The sequence below is a fragment of the Ursus arctos genome, unplaced genomic scaffold (assembly GCF_023065955.2).
Source record: "Ursus arctos isolate Adak ecotype North America unplaced genomic scaffold, UrsArc2.0 scaffold_15, whole genome shotgun sequence".
In the NCBI taxonomy this organism is placed as follows: Eukaryota; Metazoa; Chordata; class Mammalia; order Carnivora; family Ursidae; genus Ursus; species Ursus arctos.
In genome coordinates this window covers 55,726,705-55,745,599 of record NW_026622819.1, presented here as the reverse complement: position 1 = coordinate 55,745,599, position 18,895 = coordinate 55,726,705, and the positions used below count along the sequence as shown (strand labels likewise).

At 45.5% G+C, this 18,895-nt stretch overlaps 1 protein-coding gene across 15 annotated transcripts in view; it reads right to left on the bottom strand.

Annotated features, from left to right (window-relative positions):
- WWC1 (WW and C2 domain containing 1) overlaps window positions 1-18,895 on the bottom strand; it is a 164,394-nt gene that overhangs the window by 64,482 nt on the left and 81,017 nt on the right. For 9 of the 15 annotated variants that reach the window (XM_057312301.1, XM_048224284.2, XM_026510930.4 and 6 more), the window contains 2 exons: window positions 18,752-18,861; window positions 7,661-7,864 (listed from right to left, as the gene is read on the bottom strand). In XM_057312301.1, coding sequence (XP_057168284.1) covers window positions 7,661-7,864; window positions 18,752-18,861 — 314 coding nt within the window. Of the gene's footprint in view, window positions 1-703; window positions 7,613-7,660; window positions 7,865-18,751; window positions 18,862-18,895 lie in introns of those variants that run through there. The other 6 variants (XM_048224287.2, XM_048224290.2, XM_048224288.2 and 3 more) reach the window with 3 other exon arrangements.

Below are 18,895 nucleotides of genomic sequence, written 5' to 3'. Positions count from 1 at the left end.
ATGTGGAGGTGGTCCTTGCGCGTGCTCAAAAATCTTGGAGGGAAGGTAACTCGGAAAAAAAAAGACTGCCACCAACTGGGCCACTGGGAGCTTTAATTCTTATGCTCTGGAGTACCACTGCAAATTGCACTATTTGTACCCCAAAGCGGCTGGGATGTGGCCTGTTATTATTTTTTAAGTAAACATTTTATCTAAAAAAATACATGTTGAAAGGTGCACAAATCATGTGTACGGCTTGATGAATTTTCACCAAAGAAACACACCTGAGTTCCTTCTGCCCACAGGTCCCTGTGGTTTAATAAAATCACCTTCTTGCACTAGGGGCAAAAGAAAGGGGGGGGGGGGAAGGCAACACTCTACTAATCAGCACTGCAATCAAGAAACAGGTCATCAACCTCTCTCCCCTTGCACCCCTATCCTCTCACTACTCCTCCACCAAAGGAATTTTATATTTGAACGGGACCTTAAAGTCTGACTTTAAGTGCCCACCTTTTTAGTTTTTAACTGTTACGCTTTTATTCAAGTTACATACGAACACCAGTTTAACAGGCCAACACAGTACAAGGTTTGCTTTAAAAGAACATTCCACAGGTCCCTATCCCATATCTCCTTCCCCAAAAGGGAGTCATTTCAATGTGTTCAGCTAATTTCTTGGTTATCAAAAAGCAACAAGGTATTTTTGTTCTAGGCATTATTTACTTACTTCTCTCTCTGGAGGGCAGGGGTTTAGCTTCCCTCCCTTCTGCAGCCCCGATGCCGCGCCCCACTCCTGGCTCCCCATCCTCCCAGACAGCACAGTCTAGGTGAAAGCAACTTCAGGGTTCGCATTGGTTTTACTTTGTAAACACTCCTTGGGCCAGAGGCATGCCCCTGACTTTGCTTACTTTTCCTTTCCAGCACATTTTTGGGGGTTTGTTTTTCCTAGAGTTAATAATTGTCATTTTGATGCTCGCTCACTTTCTACAAACTTCTCACAGATTCCACCCCACGCTCTGCCGGTTATCTGCGCCTCCCCTCCCAGGGTCCAGGTGGCCGGTCAGCTTGCTGCCTGGTTCCACTTTTTGGCACTGCCTGGCCTGGGCACGTGAGCTGGTCGCCCTCCCTGCCCTGCTGGCACCCTGAGACGCCCTCCTCACCCTGCTTCTCTTTCCTAATGCCACGTCTTCCCCTCCTACCAGCTGTTTCAGTAGAACACCAGCAGCAGCCCAAGAAGGAGGCCACAAAGGAAAGAAAGTTCTGAAATCGTGCCTGTCTAAAAATATCTTTGTTCTACCCTATAGTTGATTAAAGGTAGTTTTGCTGGATATAGAATTCTGGGTCGGAAGTGATTTTCCTTAAAAATTTTTTAGGCATGGCTGCATTGTCTTCTAGGCTTCCAGTGTTACTGTTGAGCTATTCTGAGTCCCGGTAATTTTTGTGTGACCTGGTTTTTCTCTCCGAAAGCTTCCAGGATCTCGGATGGCTCCATGTTTGAAGTCGCACCACGGGTATGTCTTGGTGTGAGCTGACTTTCACGCATTGTGCTCACGGAGAGCCCTTTCAACCTGAAAACCCTCCTCCATCCGTTCTGGGAAATTTTTCTGAAATTATTTTACCCGATGCTCCTTCTCCTCTGTTTCCTCTGCTGTCTCTGAAACTTTTATTACTCTGATACATTTTTCTGGCCTGGTGCTCTATTTTTTTTTTTTTCCTCTCATTTTCCATCTCGTTCTATTTTTGCTCGGCTTTTTAGAAGATTTCTTCCGTCTTACCTTCCAGTCTTCCTACGGATTTTAAATTTCTGCTATTGTATTTTAATTTCTAAAGGCTCTTTTGTGTTCTCTGAACGTTCCTTTCTATAAAATGTAGCATTCTGTTCTTGTTTCATGGGTGTGTAGATTCCCTTGAGGTTTTCTTCTTCATGCAGACTCCCTGGTCCCTCCAAGCACACCCCCCCCCCCCAATACCATGTGTTTGTTTTCATCTCTACTTTTCATGCCAGAGGCTTTCCTTGGATGTCTGGAATCTCAGCTGTCTGCTCACATTTAAGAGTGGGGCCCCAAAAGTAGACTGGAGTGGAGTTTGTTAAGCGTGGGTTATGTGGTACATGATTTGGCTGGATTGTTTCATCCAGAAACCTTCAACGTCTTCACATCTCTTATCTGGTCAGATTCCCCAGCTTCTGCTACTGTCCAGCCTGGCAGTAAGAGCCTGGCACCATTCTGGGGAGCCAAGTGGTACATGTGAACTGGGGTCTCAAATTCTGGGTGTCCATGTTCACTTCTCACTCTGTTTTCAGTGTGGTTCACCCCAGCTTTGAACTTGCCTTGTATCCCGTAGTCCAGAGATTCTTTATTCTTTTGGGAAAAAACCAAAAAACTCTCCAGTCTTTTGCCAGGTTGGGGATGGGCTGAAGCACTTTGGGGAGGAGATCTGGTAGTCCTTCTCTTAAAACAGATTTCATCCAATCCTCTTTATTTGAGGCCCTCCTCACTTCAATTGCACTCCCAGACAGCCGTGGCCTCCAATTCCCACGGCTTTTGCCAGTGATCTGTGTAGACCAGAGTGCCGGTTTTCCTCACGATTGGCTCGTATTCTCTTTTCTCGGGTCTATCAGATAGGTTGTCACCTGCCCATCTAATTTCCAGCTTCCACATCTTATTGTTCCTCTTTTTTTCTCCAGGTCTCCCTGTCTTTGTGCATGTACTCCTTAAAAAAAATCTCTGATCTGGTATTTCCTTTGTTTCAGGAGTTAGTGAGATCAGGTGGGTGGTTCAACTGGCATTTTAAACTGCTAGGTTCCCAATGATTTCTTTTTCACATGGGAGACCAAGGCCTTGAGAGAGGAAGGAACATGATGAGGTCCCAAAAAACCGGTTATCCTGAGTTCTCATCTTTCAGAGGACAGGGGACCCAAATATAATACAAGAACCTAAGAATTCAACTGGCTGATTTGTATTAAGAGAGTGTTTTTGAGGTCAGATACTCCTGGGTATAAAGGCTAGCTCTGCCACTTTTTACCAGTGTGACCTTGGAGAAGCTCCTTCCCCTCCCCGGGCCTCAGTTTTCTGATCTGTAAAATGGGAATGATAGTATCTTGTAGGATTGTTCAGAGGGGGAAGGTTACTTTAAATAACATATGTGGAGTGCCCATCATATTGCCCTGCAGGAATATAACAGGCACACATGAAATGCTAGTTCTCTTCTCCTTCTCCATGGAGCTAGAGACTGCACTAGAGGTGACAACAAAGTCTCCATCCCATGGGCAGGGCCCCACCTGTGGCCAGGCCCTACTGCAGCCAAGGCCAGGTGGCAAAACTCTCACAAGCCTGGGCAGGCCACCTGAGTGAGAAGCAAGGCATGTGATCTCACCAGTCTATCAACATGTTGCAGAGCTTGACTTGGAAGGCAGATCTGGCTTGTAAAACCCAAAGAAAGTCATGGGACTTTAACTGGGATGCTTAGGCTGGGGACACCCCAATTCCTGGCTGCTTTGGATCTCAGATCTACTTACCTGGGATGACCCTAGTCACTTCAGATGATAGTTCTTTAACATTCAAATCAGTGGTGCCTTTGGACTTGATGGAGCTCTTGGGAGTATCCAAGAGTCATATGATAGAACTGCATCACTACTTCCTACCACTGATCATGTATTTATTCTTATTGTCTAGAATAAATAGGTCTATTAAAATTTTTTTGTCATTTCAATGCCAATGAATTAATGATATCAAATAATTGTTATTATTTATTGAGAGCTTAAATATGACAAGTACTATTCCAAGTACTTTATATCTGTTAATGAATTTAAGTCCTATAAACCTCAATGAAGGTGATACCATTATTACGTCAATTCTATAGATGAAAAATTTGAGGCAGAGAGGAGTGGCATAACTTGGGCAAGGTTACATGGCTAGTAAGTTGCATATCCTGGATTTGAGCCCAGGCAGTCCAGCTCGAGTCCACACTCTCAAAATATTATGTAAAGTATTTCCTGCCAAGAAGAATATTGAGCCATTAACATGTTCTAAGGGTATTGTTTTACCTATACCATTGGTTTCGACTGGGGAAATTCTGCACCCCCCTAGAGTACATTTGGCAATGTCTGGAGATATTTCTGGTTGCTACAACCTGGGGCAGAGGGGTACCACTAGCATCTACTGGTTAGAGACTTGAAGTGCTGCTAAATATCCCACAATATACAGGACAGCCCCTACAATGAAGATTTATCTGGCCCCAAATGTCAGCAGTACCGAGGTTGAGAAACTCTGACATGGACCCAGGAGAGAAGGGGACTATTAACATTTCATATTTAAACAAAAGGAATCTCAGATGTAAAGAGATGTGAAGTATGTTCCCTAAGAGGACAGAGTAACAGTGGAATGGAGATTCGAACCCAGGCCTTCTGACTTCACAGCCCAACAACTACCATCTCCCACCACCAGGCTTCTCTGTGCGAATGTATTATTCCTGCCCATTTGGCTCTTTTCCCCACCCTGACCTTTTATTTTGGAAACTATATGTACAGAGAATTTGAAAGAATAATATTAATGTCCTTCTTTACCTAGATCCACCAGTTTTTAACATTTTCCCACATTTGTTCTATCTATGCCTCCGTCCACTCCAGTTCTTTCAGTAGGACACCCGGTTCGTAGCAAGCCCTCAACGAATGACTATTAAAAACAGTGACCAGGGGCACCTGGGTGGCTCAGTCGGCTAAGTGTCCGCCTTCAGCTCAGGTCATGATCCTGGGGTCTTGGGATCGAGTCCTGAGTTGGGCTCCCTGCTCAGTGGGGAGACTGCTTCTCCCTCTCCCTCTGCTTCTCCCCTTGCTTGTGCTCTCTCTCTCTCTCAAATAAATAAATAAAATCTTAAAAAAAAAAAAAAAAGAAAGAAAAAAAAGAAAACGGTGACCAAAAATGAAAGCCTATCCTGTACTCAAAGCCACCAGCATGTCATCAGCAGCTACTGATCAGCTCACTTACACTGATGGCATAGTTGTTTCTCTTTGTTCCTGCTGTTTTGAAATGAAGCTGCGGACCGGAGGCCACGTGCATTGTTCCAAACAAGGTCACTCTCCTACACAGCCACGGCAGGACCACACTTACGACAATTTTCCCGATGCCTGAGGACGTCTTCTAGAGCTGCTCCCCCTCCCAACCCAGGGTCTAATCAGGGTGCGGACATTTAAATTGGTTTATGCCTCCATAGCTTTTATTTTTTTTCCTAAGTCTAGAATAGTTTCCCTTCTTTCCGGTTTTTCAGTTTCTTTCTCCCTGCAAAGATCCGGGCTGATTATCCTGTAGGATAGCCCACAATATGGATCTGTCTGGCTGTGTCTTAATGATTTGATGGATGGTACACATTTTTGTCAAGGATCCTCCGTGAAGTTCTTACTGTACCACATCAGAGGGCGTGTGATACCAGTTCGCCTCCTTACGGTGATGCTACTTTTACACCTGGGTAGGGTGCTGGCTGCAGCTCTCTCCATGTGAAAATACACTTTACCCTCTCCAATTAGTTAAATGGGGTGATACTTTGGGTCCATGTAAAAAGCATCCTGTCCCCCAAAATAGGAAGTTTTGTTTTTATACACACTTGCCAACTTTTTAGACTGCAGGACTTCAGAGAGAAAAAACAAATCACCCTACCTCTTCAAACCTGAGTTTCACTAGGGACAATAATATCTCCCTGCCAGGGCTTTGGTAAGGATAATGCTATAGACTGAATTCTGTCCCCTGCCCTCTCCCTCCTAATCCATATGTTGAAGCTTCAACTCCCCAAAGGGATGGTGGTTGAAGATGGGCCTTTGGGAAGTGATTAGGTTTAGATGAGGTCACAAGGGTGGGGCTTTCATGATGCGTTAGTGACTGTACAAGAAGAGACACCAGACAGCATGCTGTCTCTGTCTCTCTGCTGTGTGAGGACACAGTGAGAAGACAGCCATCTGCCAGCCGGGATGAGGGCTCTCACGACAACCAGACCATGCTGACACCCTGATCTTGGGCCTCAAGCCTCCAGAACTATGGGAAAATACATTTCTGTTGTTTAAGCCCCCTAGTCTATGAGATTTTGGCAGCCTGAGCTACCTAAAACAGATTAAGTGCTAAAATGCTCATGACAGTTTCTCGGACATTACTTGACCCAGAAAAAGCTAATGAGTATAATACAGTTCTTTTCTATAATCTGAGATGCTGGGGGTTTGCTTGAGTCGCCAAGGAAAAGGGCAGGGCTGGGGCAGAGAGTAACTGGGCACCCCCCAGTGCACTGAACTTCTCAGAGTGAGGGCTTTACACAGGAGAAGTGTCCAGTGACCCAGCCAAGCCATGGCCACCGTAACAGCATGGCCTAATGCTGGCCCCTGGACCCACAGTGAGAATGCTGGAGGGACAGATGGAATGGGTCTACAACGTACTGCTGCCCCTCGCCAGCTCTAAGACCTTGGGCATGTCATTGACCCTCTGCCCTATTTCCTTATCTGTGACAGGGGATATTAACTGCACTTGCCCACAGGATTGTTATGGGGATTCAATGAAACAGCATGTTCGGACTGACATGTACCAAGCACTCAATAAACATGGGGAAGGACTGGTTATTAGAAGTAGTGGTAAAAGACAAAAAACCCCAACACACAGGAAAAGGTGAGTGGGCTCCTGAAGAGATCCTGTCCTGGCACTGCCCTGGAAATGAAGGACAGGGGACCCCACCTGCCTGCTCTCCTGGAGATACCAGCGTGAACCGGGGAGACAGGAGCCCTGCCCTTGCGGAGTTAATATGCCAGTGGAGGTAACAGAGACAGACATGGAAGCAGATGTCTTGTGACACATGCTATGAAGAAAATAAACAGAGAGCCATTACAGAGGCTAACGCTGGGGAAGGAAGTCTGTTGATGGAGTTGTCAGAAGCGAGCCTCTCAGAGATGACAGGAAGAATGAGACCAGAAGGGTGAGACTGGAAGGGTAGGAGGGCGCCAGCTATGCAAATGCACAGACAGAGGAGCATTCTAAGCAGGGATGCAGCACGAGCAGAAGCCCCAAGGCGGAAAGGTGCAGGGCAGGCTCGGGGAGCAGAGTGGGGGGCTCTGGAGCCTAGTGAGTGAGCCTGAGGTGCAGGGAGTGGCCGCAAAAGACGAGGTGGGGATGGCCGGCAGGGGCCTGATCACAAAGGTCAGGGAGGCCGTGGAAGGGAACGGCAGGAAGCCACTGAAGGATTTTTAAAAAAAAAATTGTGGTCAAATATACATAACATAAAATTCACCACTTTAATCATTTTTAAATGCCCAGTTCAGGGGCATTACGTACATTTATACTGTGGTGCAACCATCACCACCACCCATCTCCAGAACTTTTTCATCTGCCCAACTTGAAACTCCATCCGGTAAGGACGAACTCCCTACTCCCCACACCCCTAGCCTTTGAAGGGCTTTCAGTGAGGAGATCCGTAGTCAGAGATGACTGCAAGTGAATGGAAGGAATGGAATGAAAATGGCCCATGAGTCACCGCCAGGCCCAAGCAGGAGCAGGAAAGGCATCGGAGGGGACGGTGGTTTGCAGGAGAAGCAAGCGGAGACGGAAGAAAAGGGGCAGAGGTGAGAAGCACTGAGGTGAGCCAGGCGGGACTGAGCGCAGCCACTCCCCTCTGCCTGCAGAGGTGCCGGAGGGGCGCGGGCGGGGGAGGTACTCACAGCTGACCTGGGAGCCCAGCTTGTGCTCCCAGACGGCATGCAGCTGCCGGTACTCCTGCTGCGCGAGCTCCAGGCGCTGCTGCTTCACCTGGTAGATTTCCTTCTGCGCGCTCAACGCCTCCTGGGCCACCACCAGGTAATCCTTCAGCATGTGCTCCTGCTCCCGCCGCCATTGCACCCGGGGGTCCTCGATCTGAGTGGTTTCTGCAACAGACCCCAGACACCCCGGGTCAGCACCTCACAAATATCTGGTTGGGTCGGGGGCCTGTGGAATTCACCACCGGAAATCAAAAAGCGTAGGAAATAGAAAGTCACGATAGAAGCGGATGGGTTAAACTTACCTATTAAACAACAATGACACAAAATAAACCAGAATCAATTTCCATACCCAAAGTCTAGCCATCTCAGAGCAGCCAGGAGAAGGACCAGGTTTGAGCTCTAATCTAGACAGAGGCTCAAGGACATTAGAGATGCTTAAGGTCATCTATTTTGGTCGAGTAAAGAAAAATAATATTTTAGAGGCTATGAAAAAATAGGGACCCCATTCCCTGCTGGAAATGTAAATTAGAACAGACTTAGAAAAGGTCTGACTATGCAAATTAAGAGCCTTAAAATGCAAACCCCCTTTGACCAGTAATTCCTCCATAGCAATTTATTATTAAATGTAATAAAATAGTCAGGCAAAGATACATTTGTACCAAACCGGTATAATAATAATGACGAAAAATAATAACTAGCACTTACTTCACGTTTACTGTATGTTAAGCACTGTTCTAACTACTTTACATCTCTTTACCCCTTCGACCCTTATACTAACCCTAAAGAGCAGATTCCGTGATGACCCCTACTACTCAAAAGAGAAAATCTAGACACAGGTCAAGTAACTTGCTCAAGGTCACATGGAAAAGAACTGGCCAAACAGGTCTGCTGTATTTTACATAACACACTGCTACAGCCACTAAAAATAGTGTCTTCAAAGAAATATGGATGAAGTGGAAAGGGGCCTAGACATATGAGTGAAAGTACAGGGGGCAAAACTGCAAAAATAATTTTTGTGATAATTGAAATAATACATACATTCTCAAAAAGATTAGGAGACAACTTAGCAGGTTATCGACAATAGATATGTCTGGGTAGCAGGGTATTTTTTCTTCATTCTTTTTCGAAAAAATTACGTATAAAGGAAATATGTACAGCGATCATTTGGAAAAAAAGTCAAAACCCCAAAAGAAAGACATTTTAAAAAAGGGACAGCTGGCAGCTGAGCAGACATGCAAGAGGTCAAAGCAATGTCAAAGAATCAATGCCCATCAACTGCCGACCCTCCAGCCATCTCCCAGGTGGTGGGTGGGGCTCGGTGTGTGTGTGTTTGTGGGGGGGTGACACACCAGAAACTGTACCATCGTGGCCATGTGGTGAATCCAGCCAGTAGACAGGCTTTGCTTAACCCAAAGTGTTTTAGTAATTGTGAGTTGGTTACTAGTATGTGAAAATAGGGAGATTTAAACATTAGAATCCTGATCTCTGGTTTCTCAGAAGATCTGGCCACGCTGAGTCCACAGTCGGCCACAGACCCAAGGCCTCCATTGGTCTGCTGGTCTGCTTCATTCATTTGTGTCACAGATCTGACTCCTGGGGAATTTGAGCTTGTGCTGCCTTCTGTAGGCCCTATAGCTCTCATTCCTTCTGCGTAGGACCAAATGAGCATTTCCAATGAAAGCAAGAAGGGATAGGGAGAATGATCACAGAAGCAGCAGGGCCGGACGCCTGGGGTTCAGTTAAGCGACTGACTCTTGATTTCCGCTTAGGTCTGATCTCTGGTTGTAAGATGGAGCCCTGCACTGGGCTCTGTGCTCAGCGTGAGTTTGCTTGAGAATCTCTCTCTCCCTCTCCATCTGCCCCTCCCCATTGCTTGCGTGCTTTCTCTCCTTTTCTCTCTCAAATAAATACATAAATAAAATCTTAAAAAAAAAAAAAAAAGCAGCAGGGCCAACTTTTCATCCCTGCCAGTAATTGTTGTGTTACGATGGGGAGGCTGCTTAACCTCTCTGAATCTCCTCCCTGCTTCCTAGGAAGCTGTAAAGCACTTCTGCCCAGGTAAAGTAAACCCACAATGGTTGAGAGTAAAGCCCAAACTGTTTTCTGGGACCAGTTTTTGAACTGTCCATGAATAAGCCATTCCTTTAGCTCTTCCTCCTCCCTTTTTCTGGGAAAGAAAACAAGGTCTGAAGATTGCTGGCAGCAGCCACAAGATTGCTTCTTATAAGAAAAGCTTTGCAACCTTTCCACCAAGAAAGGAGGAGGAACATCTGCAAGAAAAGATTAAGAAGGGGAGTATTTATAAAGCTGGCCCCCATGTCCCATCCGTAGATGTGGACTCCCTCAGAGTCAGGGACTCCCGACTGCCCCTCGAGCGCTAGCCTCAGACCTCCAGCTGACAGAAGCCACAGAAAAGAAACAGCTGGTCCTGGCCAGGCTGGAGGTGTTTTCTAAAGTTTGTTCACTTTTTAAAATTTACATTTTTTGGGAAAAATACTGAAAAATACAAAAAAGGAAAATCTCACAATTCCACCATTGCAAATTTATAAAAGAAGAAGTGAGAGTTTCTACGTCTTTAATCCTACTCCTCAGAGGTAACTGCTGCTGGGAATCTCACATACTAAGAGATACTGCCTCTGATTATTCATAAATCTGTTTATACGTGTGTGTCTATATGCACTAATTTATTTTTAATGCAATATGGCCACATGTCACGTCTACTAGTCTGTAATCCGCTTTCATTTGCAAATGAGAGATCATGTCATCCTTCCTTGTGGGTGCAGATTCGACTCAACTTTTTTGTTTATTCATTGTTTTAGTTTTATTACTGTTTTTATTTTTTATTTTTTTATTTACCTCGACCATTTAAATGGTTGCACGGTATTCTACGGTACGGTATTAAGCTTTATTTACGGTAGGGTGTTAGTGGTTTCCCAGACCACTACTGGGAAACATTTGGATTGTTTTCAGTTCTTTTGCTACCACGATCAATACTGCAGTGACAATGGTTAAAAACATATTTTATGGGGCGCCTGGGTGGCGCAGTCGTTAAGCGTCTGCCTTTGGCTCGGGGCGTGATCCCGGCGTTCTGGGATCGAGCCCCACATCGGGCTCCTGTGCTGGGAGCCTGCTCCTTCCTCTCCCACTCCCCCTGCTTGTGTTCCCTCTCTCGCTGGCTGTCTCTGTCAAATAAATAAAACAAAAATCTTTAAAAAAAAATATTTTATAACTTGTGTGATTAACTCTGGATATATTTCTTAATAGAGGGACTACTGGGTTGGAGGGGATATATATATTTTTTTCTTTTTTTAATTTTAGGAGACACATTCAACCAAATTACCATCTGAAAGGTTGTACCAATTTTTATTCTCACAAACAGCACGAAGTTTGTGAGACATGAAAAGTGCCTTTTCCCCCAGATTCTCAGAAACACTGCTTTAAAAAAAGTGTTCACCCAGTAATCTTGGGTCCTGGCAGTGTATTAGAATCAGCTGAGGGGCTGCAAAAACACAAAAAAGCCTGAACTCTGCCCCAGAACACTCACTAACATCAGAATTTCTAGGAGTGGGACCCAGGCACTGAGAGCTGTGAAAGCTTCCCCAGGTGACTCTGATACGTGCCTGAGAAGCCCTGACTGCGACATTAGAATCACTTGGGGATATTTTAACACTCCTGACGCCCAGGTTTTAGATCAGGCTTCCTGGGGTGGGACTGAGTCAATGGTGATTTGCAAAGCTCCCCAAATAATTCCAATGTGTCACCAAAGGTGAAAGCCACTCTGTCAGAGGTGCCAACACAGACGGGCTGAGCGGTCACTGAAGCCGGCCGGCCAGACTGGAGGGCGTGGCGCTGAGCACCCACCAGAAGGCTCCCGGAAACGCGGGGCCCTGGACAAGCAGCTCCAGCGCACCCGGAGGAACCCTCCCTCCGGCGCCCGCCCTGCGGCCGAGCCCCTACGCCTTGGACTATAAACGATCGGGAGAGCCTTAACTGAAGGCTGGCTCTCTTTTACAGATAGATGAACGCACACATAAACAACACACGACCCCACATCAGAATACTGGTTTCAGCCTGGCTGCACGTTGGAATTACCCCAGAGAGTCTATTTAATTGGTCTGCAGTATGAAGTGGGCATCGGTATATTGCTTCAATCGACTTTACTAAGGCATAATTTAAATACAATGAAGTGCATTTGAAGTGTGTAGAGTTCAATACGCTTTGCCAAATGCGGACACCATAAATCACTGTTTGAATCAACGTGTAAAACATTCCCTTTACCCTAACAATCCCTGTACTCTTTTTTCCCAGTCCCCCATACCCACCTCCTCCCTCCACTTCTGCTTGTTTAGAACTTGCTATCAATGGACCATACAGTGTGTGCTCTCTGGGCCTTGCTTCCCATGCTCAGCAGAAGGCTTTGAGACTCATTTATGTTGTTCTTATCAGTGACCTGTTTCTTGTTATTGCTAAATAAATATTCTGGGGGTTTTGTTTTTTGTTTTTTTAAGATTTTATTTATTCGATGGGGCACCTGGGTGGCTCAGTTGTTAAGCGTCTGTCTTCCGCTCAGGTCATGATCCCAGGGTCCTGGGATCGAGCCCCTCATCGGGCTCCCTGCTCAGAGGGAAGCCTGCTTCTCCCTCTCCCACTCCCCCTGCTTGTGTTCCCTCTCTCGCTGTGTCTTTGTCAAATAAATAAAATCTTAAAAAAAAAAAAAAGGTTTTATTTATTTGAGAGACAGAGATAGCGAAAGAGAGCACAGACAGCAGCAAGAGGGGAGGACAGGGAGAAGCAGGCTCTCCACTGAGCAGGGAGCCGGACGTGGGGCTTGAGCCCAGGACCGTGGGATCATGACCTGAGCCAAAGGCAGATGCTTAACCAACTAAGACACCCAGGTGCCCTGCTGAGTAATATTCTATTGTGTGAACTTATCGTAATTCACTTTTTGATAAAATTCTAGGGTGTTTCTAGTTTGGGATTTTTTAAAAAAAGATTTATTTATTTGAGAGAGAGAGAGAAAGCACGCACACCCAAGCGGGAGGAGGGGGCAGAAGGAGAGGGAGAGAGAGAAAATTCTCAAGCAGACTCCCTGCTGAGCATGGAGCCTGATGCAGGGCTTGAGTTCATGACCTGAGCCAAAATCAAGAGGTGGGTGCTTAACTGACTGAGCCACCCAGGTGCCCCTCTAGTTTGGGATTATTATGAAAAGCTTTACTGAACATGCATGCCCAAGTCTTTGTATGGGCATCTGTTTGCATTTCTCCGAGGTAAAACTATCCAGCAGTGGAATTGCTGGGTGGCATGGTAAGCATATACTGAATTTTATAAGAACCTGGCAAATCATTTTCCAAAATGTTTGTTCTGATCTACATTCTCACCACTAGTATTAGAGTTCCAGTTCTTCCACCTCCTTGCCAACCACTGGCATTGTTAATCTGTTTCATTTTAGTCATTACAGTGGGTATGTGGTGGTACCGCCCTGTAGTTTTACTTTGCGTTTCTCTAAGGACTGATGATGAAAGCATACTTTTATGCGTTTATTGGCCATCTAAATGTCTTTAGTGAAGTGCCTTTTTAAATCTCTTGCTTATATTTTTTATTGGGTTGCTGGGCTTCTTACTATTAAGTTGTAAGATATAAGAATTCTTTATATATTCTTGTTATGGGTCCTTTGTCAGATCTAAGTATTGTAAATACTTTTTTCCATATCTGTGGCTTGCCTTTTCAGCTTCTTAATGGTGTCTTTTGAACACAACAGGTGTAAATTTGATGAAGCTCCATTTATCACTTTTTTCTCTTATAGTTAGTGTTTTTTGGGTCTTGTCCAAAAAAAATCTTTGCCTACCTTAAAATCTTGAAGATTTTCCTCCTGTTTTCTTCTAGTTCTTTTCTAGTTTTCCCCTTTATGGCCAATTCGAATTTATTTTTATGTATGGTGTGAGGCAGGGACAGAGCGGAGGTGTACTTTTTTCCATGTGGACGAGTTGTACCAGCAACTGTTGAAAAGACTGTCCTTTAGGAGACTGGGCTTTTCAAAAGCTCCCAGGGGGTTCTATGGAACTGTGTTAATAGCTGTTAGTCCTGAATAAGTTATACTGTGAGGGGGTCCTCCCAGGCCCAACCTCTTCTGCTGCTACTCCCCCTCCTGAAGTCCATCACACCCAAACAGATAACTTTACACTCAGGCATGATCTTTGAAATCACCTAGGTTAGCTAATTTTTAGTTCTCGTTTTTATTAAAGCTATACATGGACACAGTTTAATCATTCAGCAGGTTACAACCTTAGATACACAAAACATCATTCCCCATCTTCTTCCCTCTCATGCCCCCTCCCCAGGAGGCAGCTACTGCCAACAAACATTTAGCTGACTGAGTGAAACCATGATTGAGAACCCCTTCTCTATCCTCCCTCATGCTCCAAACCTCAACCTACAAACACATTCCACACACGTTCTCCACACTCACGAGCTCTGCACACATTCCATGCCCCACCGCCTCTACACACCACACACCCACTTTCTACACACACCACACACCCACCCACGTGGCTAACACTATTATATTCTGCAAGGGCTTTAACAACAATTGTCTTAAAAACAGCCGAACATCTGGAGAATGCCCAACCTTGCTACTGTGCAAATGAAAAGCAGTGAAGTAACAGTTTCAACCTATGATTAATTTATCAAAAAATCAAGATGAATATAGCCCCATACTAATCAAGGTATGAGGAAAACAGTACCCTTGCTGCCTGTGGCAATACAGATTGCTACAATTTTCTAGAAATACTTGTCAATCTAGGAATATGGACCAGAAGTCTCAAAAGTGTTAATAACCTTTCACTTAGTGATCCTATATTTGAAAATATAAAGGAAATTATCACAAAAGAGAGAAGCAATATGAATAAAGATTCTCCCTCTGGTGTTATTGATTTATAACAAATAAATGGAAAGAACACAAAAGGTCAGCAATGGGGGCAATTACTGTGCATTTGTTTCATGTGTTAACATATATCACTACATCTGTTTGATGCCTTTAAAATGACAAATACGGGGGCACCTGGGTGGCGCAGTCCATTGAGCATCCCACTCTTGGTTTCGGCTAAGGTCATGATCTCAGGGTTGTGATCTCAGGGTTGTGGGATTGAGCCCCGTGTCCAGCTCTGTGCTCAGCAACGACTGTGCTTCAGGATTCTCTCTCCCCCTCTCCGTGCCCCTCCCCCCACTTGTGTGCACCCTCTCTCTCTCAAATAAACATTTTTTTAAAATGACAAATATGAACACTATGTGGCATCTCTCAAATACTCATAGCACGAAGAGAAAACAGTAGAAAAGAGTAGAATGTACAACTTGATCACTGATTAAAACCATCTATTCACGATGGATATGAACAGTCAATGGGAGTACTGATATAATGAAATGCGTTGTATCTTGGAAAAGAGTTGTCTATATTTGCTGCTCCCCATTCCTCCAACTTCTTTCAGACTCACTGTGGTGGGAGGCTCCTGCCCCGAGTCCTTGTCTAAAGCTGCCCTTCCAAGTTGGGTCTATCTCAGTCTTCTTGGTACCTGACCCATCAGAAGCATCCAACAGGACTCAGGACCCTCTCCTTGAAGGGCTTCCTTCACGTGGCTGCCAAGACAGCCTGGTTTTCCTCCCTCCTTCCTGCTCACTCCTCAGAGTTACTGCTGGTTTTTCTCTTCTCTGCATCCCCTTACTGTCTGAGGACCTCAAAGCTCATTCCTTGGTCCTCGTCTTTGACTTACTCCTTTGATGTTCTCAGCTAGTTTCATGTCGTTAAATACTACCAACAACTCCCAAATAACTATCTTTGGCCCAGATCTCTTTCCAAACTCCAGATTCCTTTATCAAACTGACCAGCAACATCTCAGATGTGTAACAGGCATGGAAGACTCGGTATGCCTAAACCCACTTGTTTTCCTTCCCAAACTCAGTCCTCTTCTAGTGTTTTCCATTCAATCGATGACATTCCATCCTGCCAGTTGCTTAGGCCCCATAAGCATCATTCATTCCTCTTTCTTTCATGCTCCATATGCAGTCTACCAGGAAATCCTGCTGGCTCCACCGTGAAAATACATCCACATTGGCCACTTTCTACCACCTCCACCACTATGGCCTTGGTCTGGGGCACTGTCCTCTGTTACCTGGACTACTGCAATCATCTCTCTCTCTCACAAGATTCTCTGCTTCTGTCCTTGCCTCACTAAGGTCTATTCTCAGCAAAGCAGCCAGAGTGGCCCTTTTAAGACATAAAGCAGATCATGCCACTCCTCTGCTTAAAACTCTCCAATGGCTCTCATCGCACATGGAACAAAAGCTAGCGCCCTGAAGGCAGACCACCACTCCATCTATGCCCTGCCACGCTCTGGCCTGATGTCCTTCTCCTGGCTTTCTCACTCACTCTGCCATGCGCACACCTGCCTCCTTGCCATCCCTGAGCAAACATGACCATACCTCAGAGTTCTAGCTCTATCAATCCTCTACCTGAAATTTCCCTCAAGTCTTAGCTCGAAATCTCATTTTCTCAACCAGGTCTTCTTTCCGAAGACCATGACCACTGGCCTTCCCCGCCATCCTCAAATGCATGCCTCAGCCCTCACTCTGCTTTCTCTTTCTCCCATAATACTGCAATTGATCAATATGCCATATAATCTGCTTGCGTTACTTATTTTTTGGCTTTTCTGCTAATGTGAAAGCTCTGTAAGGGCAAGACTCGTTGCCATTTTGCAACTCTCACATATCCCGAGTTGTGAGAACACTGCCTGGAACATTACAGGTGGTCAGTGAATATTTGTTAAATGAATGAATGCTGGATGGTAGATTTAACTTGTTCAGTTCTACTGGGTCTATAACTGAAGAAGGTAATTTCAGTCCATGAACAATACACACATGGAGGACTGGTCCGAGTCCATGGCTCTGAATGCCTGGACCTCGAGGGTCACGCTCACACCACCTGGATCACTGGTTCCATCTGCACAGGTGATGTCCTCCATCCAAGGAGAACAACTTCAAAGCAAAAGGCGCTCAGTAGCCTGAGAGCTGGTAAAACTATCAGAATTCTTCCTATGGTGGCCCCCATTTACTCACCTGCCCATACACCCCATTTCTGCCCTCGTTCCCTCAAGAATAAACTCTGCCGCTGCCTGCTACTCCTTCCTCCCTTCTATTTCTCCAGCAACTCCCAGAAGCACCTTAAAATCCTGCTCTCGCCATCAGACTTTAATGAGGGGGATGAACTCAGCAATTAGACACAAGGAGAGGACTGGTTAGGGGGTCCCTGTACATCAGTGTTTAACCCAGCATACTGTGCAGCCCTCCAAGCATTAAGCTCATTCCCCGTGCACACTCAATTAGGCATATTTACTTCTCATTATCCAGCATGCAATCATGAGTGCTAATAAAAACCTCTGCTACCCCCAACAAAGCAATTAATGCCATTAGCTGTCTCTCAGAAACTACTCGACAAAGTCCTCTCATTCATCCATTTAGTCGTGAATTCATGCACGTATGCCCTTTCCTATTTAACAAAGGTCAAGTGCACACCTACTATGTGCCTTATCAAGCACAGGCCTGGGACTGGAGCAATGAATTAGATACTGTCCTGCTTTACAACAGGCAAATGGTTATACCACTGAGTGATGAGGAGCACGACAGAGCAAGGCCGGGTGCTAGTGAAAACCTGGGGAAGAAATGAATGGGGGAGCACAACTCAGCTCCCTAGCACCAGTTCAAATCCCAGCTTTAGCGAGTTTTAGCTCTGAGTGTCAAGCAGCCAGTTACAACTTCTAAGTTCCATTTATAAGATGGGGATAATCATCCCAACACCCTACAGGGGAGCTAGGAGGATTAAATGAGATGATACCTATCAGGTGCCTCGCTGAGCACATGGCATAGAACGTATGTTCAGTACTCAGGGGCTATTAGGATTTCCTACCCTAGTCTCAGCCTTCAGGCTTGGCCAAGCACATCCCATTTCAATCCATTCTCCTCTGGCCTGAAAGGACAAAGGGAATCCTACACTTCAGAAGGTTGAAGAGACGCTGGGAAACAAACTGAGGGCTTCAGAGGGGAGAGGGGTGGGGGATTGGGATAGGCGATAATGGGTATTAAGGAGGGCACATATTGCATAGTGCACTGGGTGTTATACGCAAATAATGAATCATGGAACATTGCATCAAAAACTGGGGATGCACTGTATGGTGACTAATATAACAAAATAAAAATTATTTAAAAAAAAAAAAAAAGGTTGAAGAGAGTGAGACAGGCATTGGACAAATTAGGCAGCAAATTTCAGAGGACAGGAAATAGTCCTGGCCAGGAAGGCATACAAAGGATGAAGCCCAAATATACATCAACTCCCCCTGGCGGGGGGACCGTGACGTGGATTCCTCCACCTGCCAGACAATATGCTTGTCCCGTTCTCAATCTAACCCTCCATCATAGACCCAGAGACAAAGACACTAGGAATCTGTACTCTGGGTCGGGATACTTGGATCACGGACACAAAGTGAGGGTGGGCTGACCAGTAGGATGGGCTGGGGACACACACTGATGCCAACCCAGTACGGACACACATGTGCGCATGCTGCTAGCGACACGCTGGGCTCTGGCTGCTCCAAAATGGCCTGGCAAGGACAATGACACATCTGCCTGACGGGGAAAAGGTCTGTATGCACAAAACATTGAGATATATTTAAAAAACAAAAGAATATATGCACATACAAACATACAATTGGAACATTTCTGGAATGATACATAAGAAATTATTAGCAGTGGCTGCTTCTGTGAAATTGGGGAGCTGGGTTGTGAGGGGGGAGTTTTAGATTCTATTTAAAACCCTTCTAAATGGTTATTTTGTACGAGCATACATTATCTATCTATAACCACATCGACATCTCTATCTAACTCTGTATAAAACAAAACACAATCTGGCTTCAAGAGCCTCTGCCGGCAGCTCTTTCAGACTCGGGGGGTGGGTGTGGAGGTAGAGGGATGGGGTGCAGGATGGGGAAGGGAGGCTGGCCAGGAACTTACTGGTGTTGTGGTCTATGAAGTAATCTCCAACCTGTGGGTCATACGCCTCTTCCCATCCTAGCGGCAACTCATCACTAATGCAGTCAGCAAAGGTGAGCGGTTTGGTGTACCTGGCAAGGGAGAGGAGAAACAGACTCCATCAGC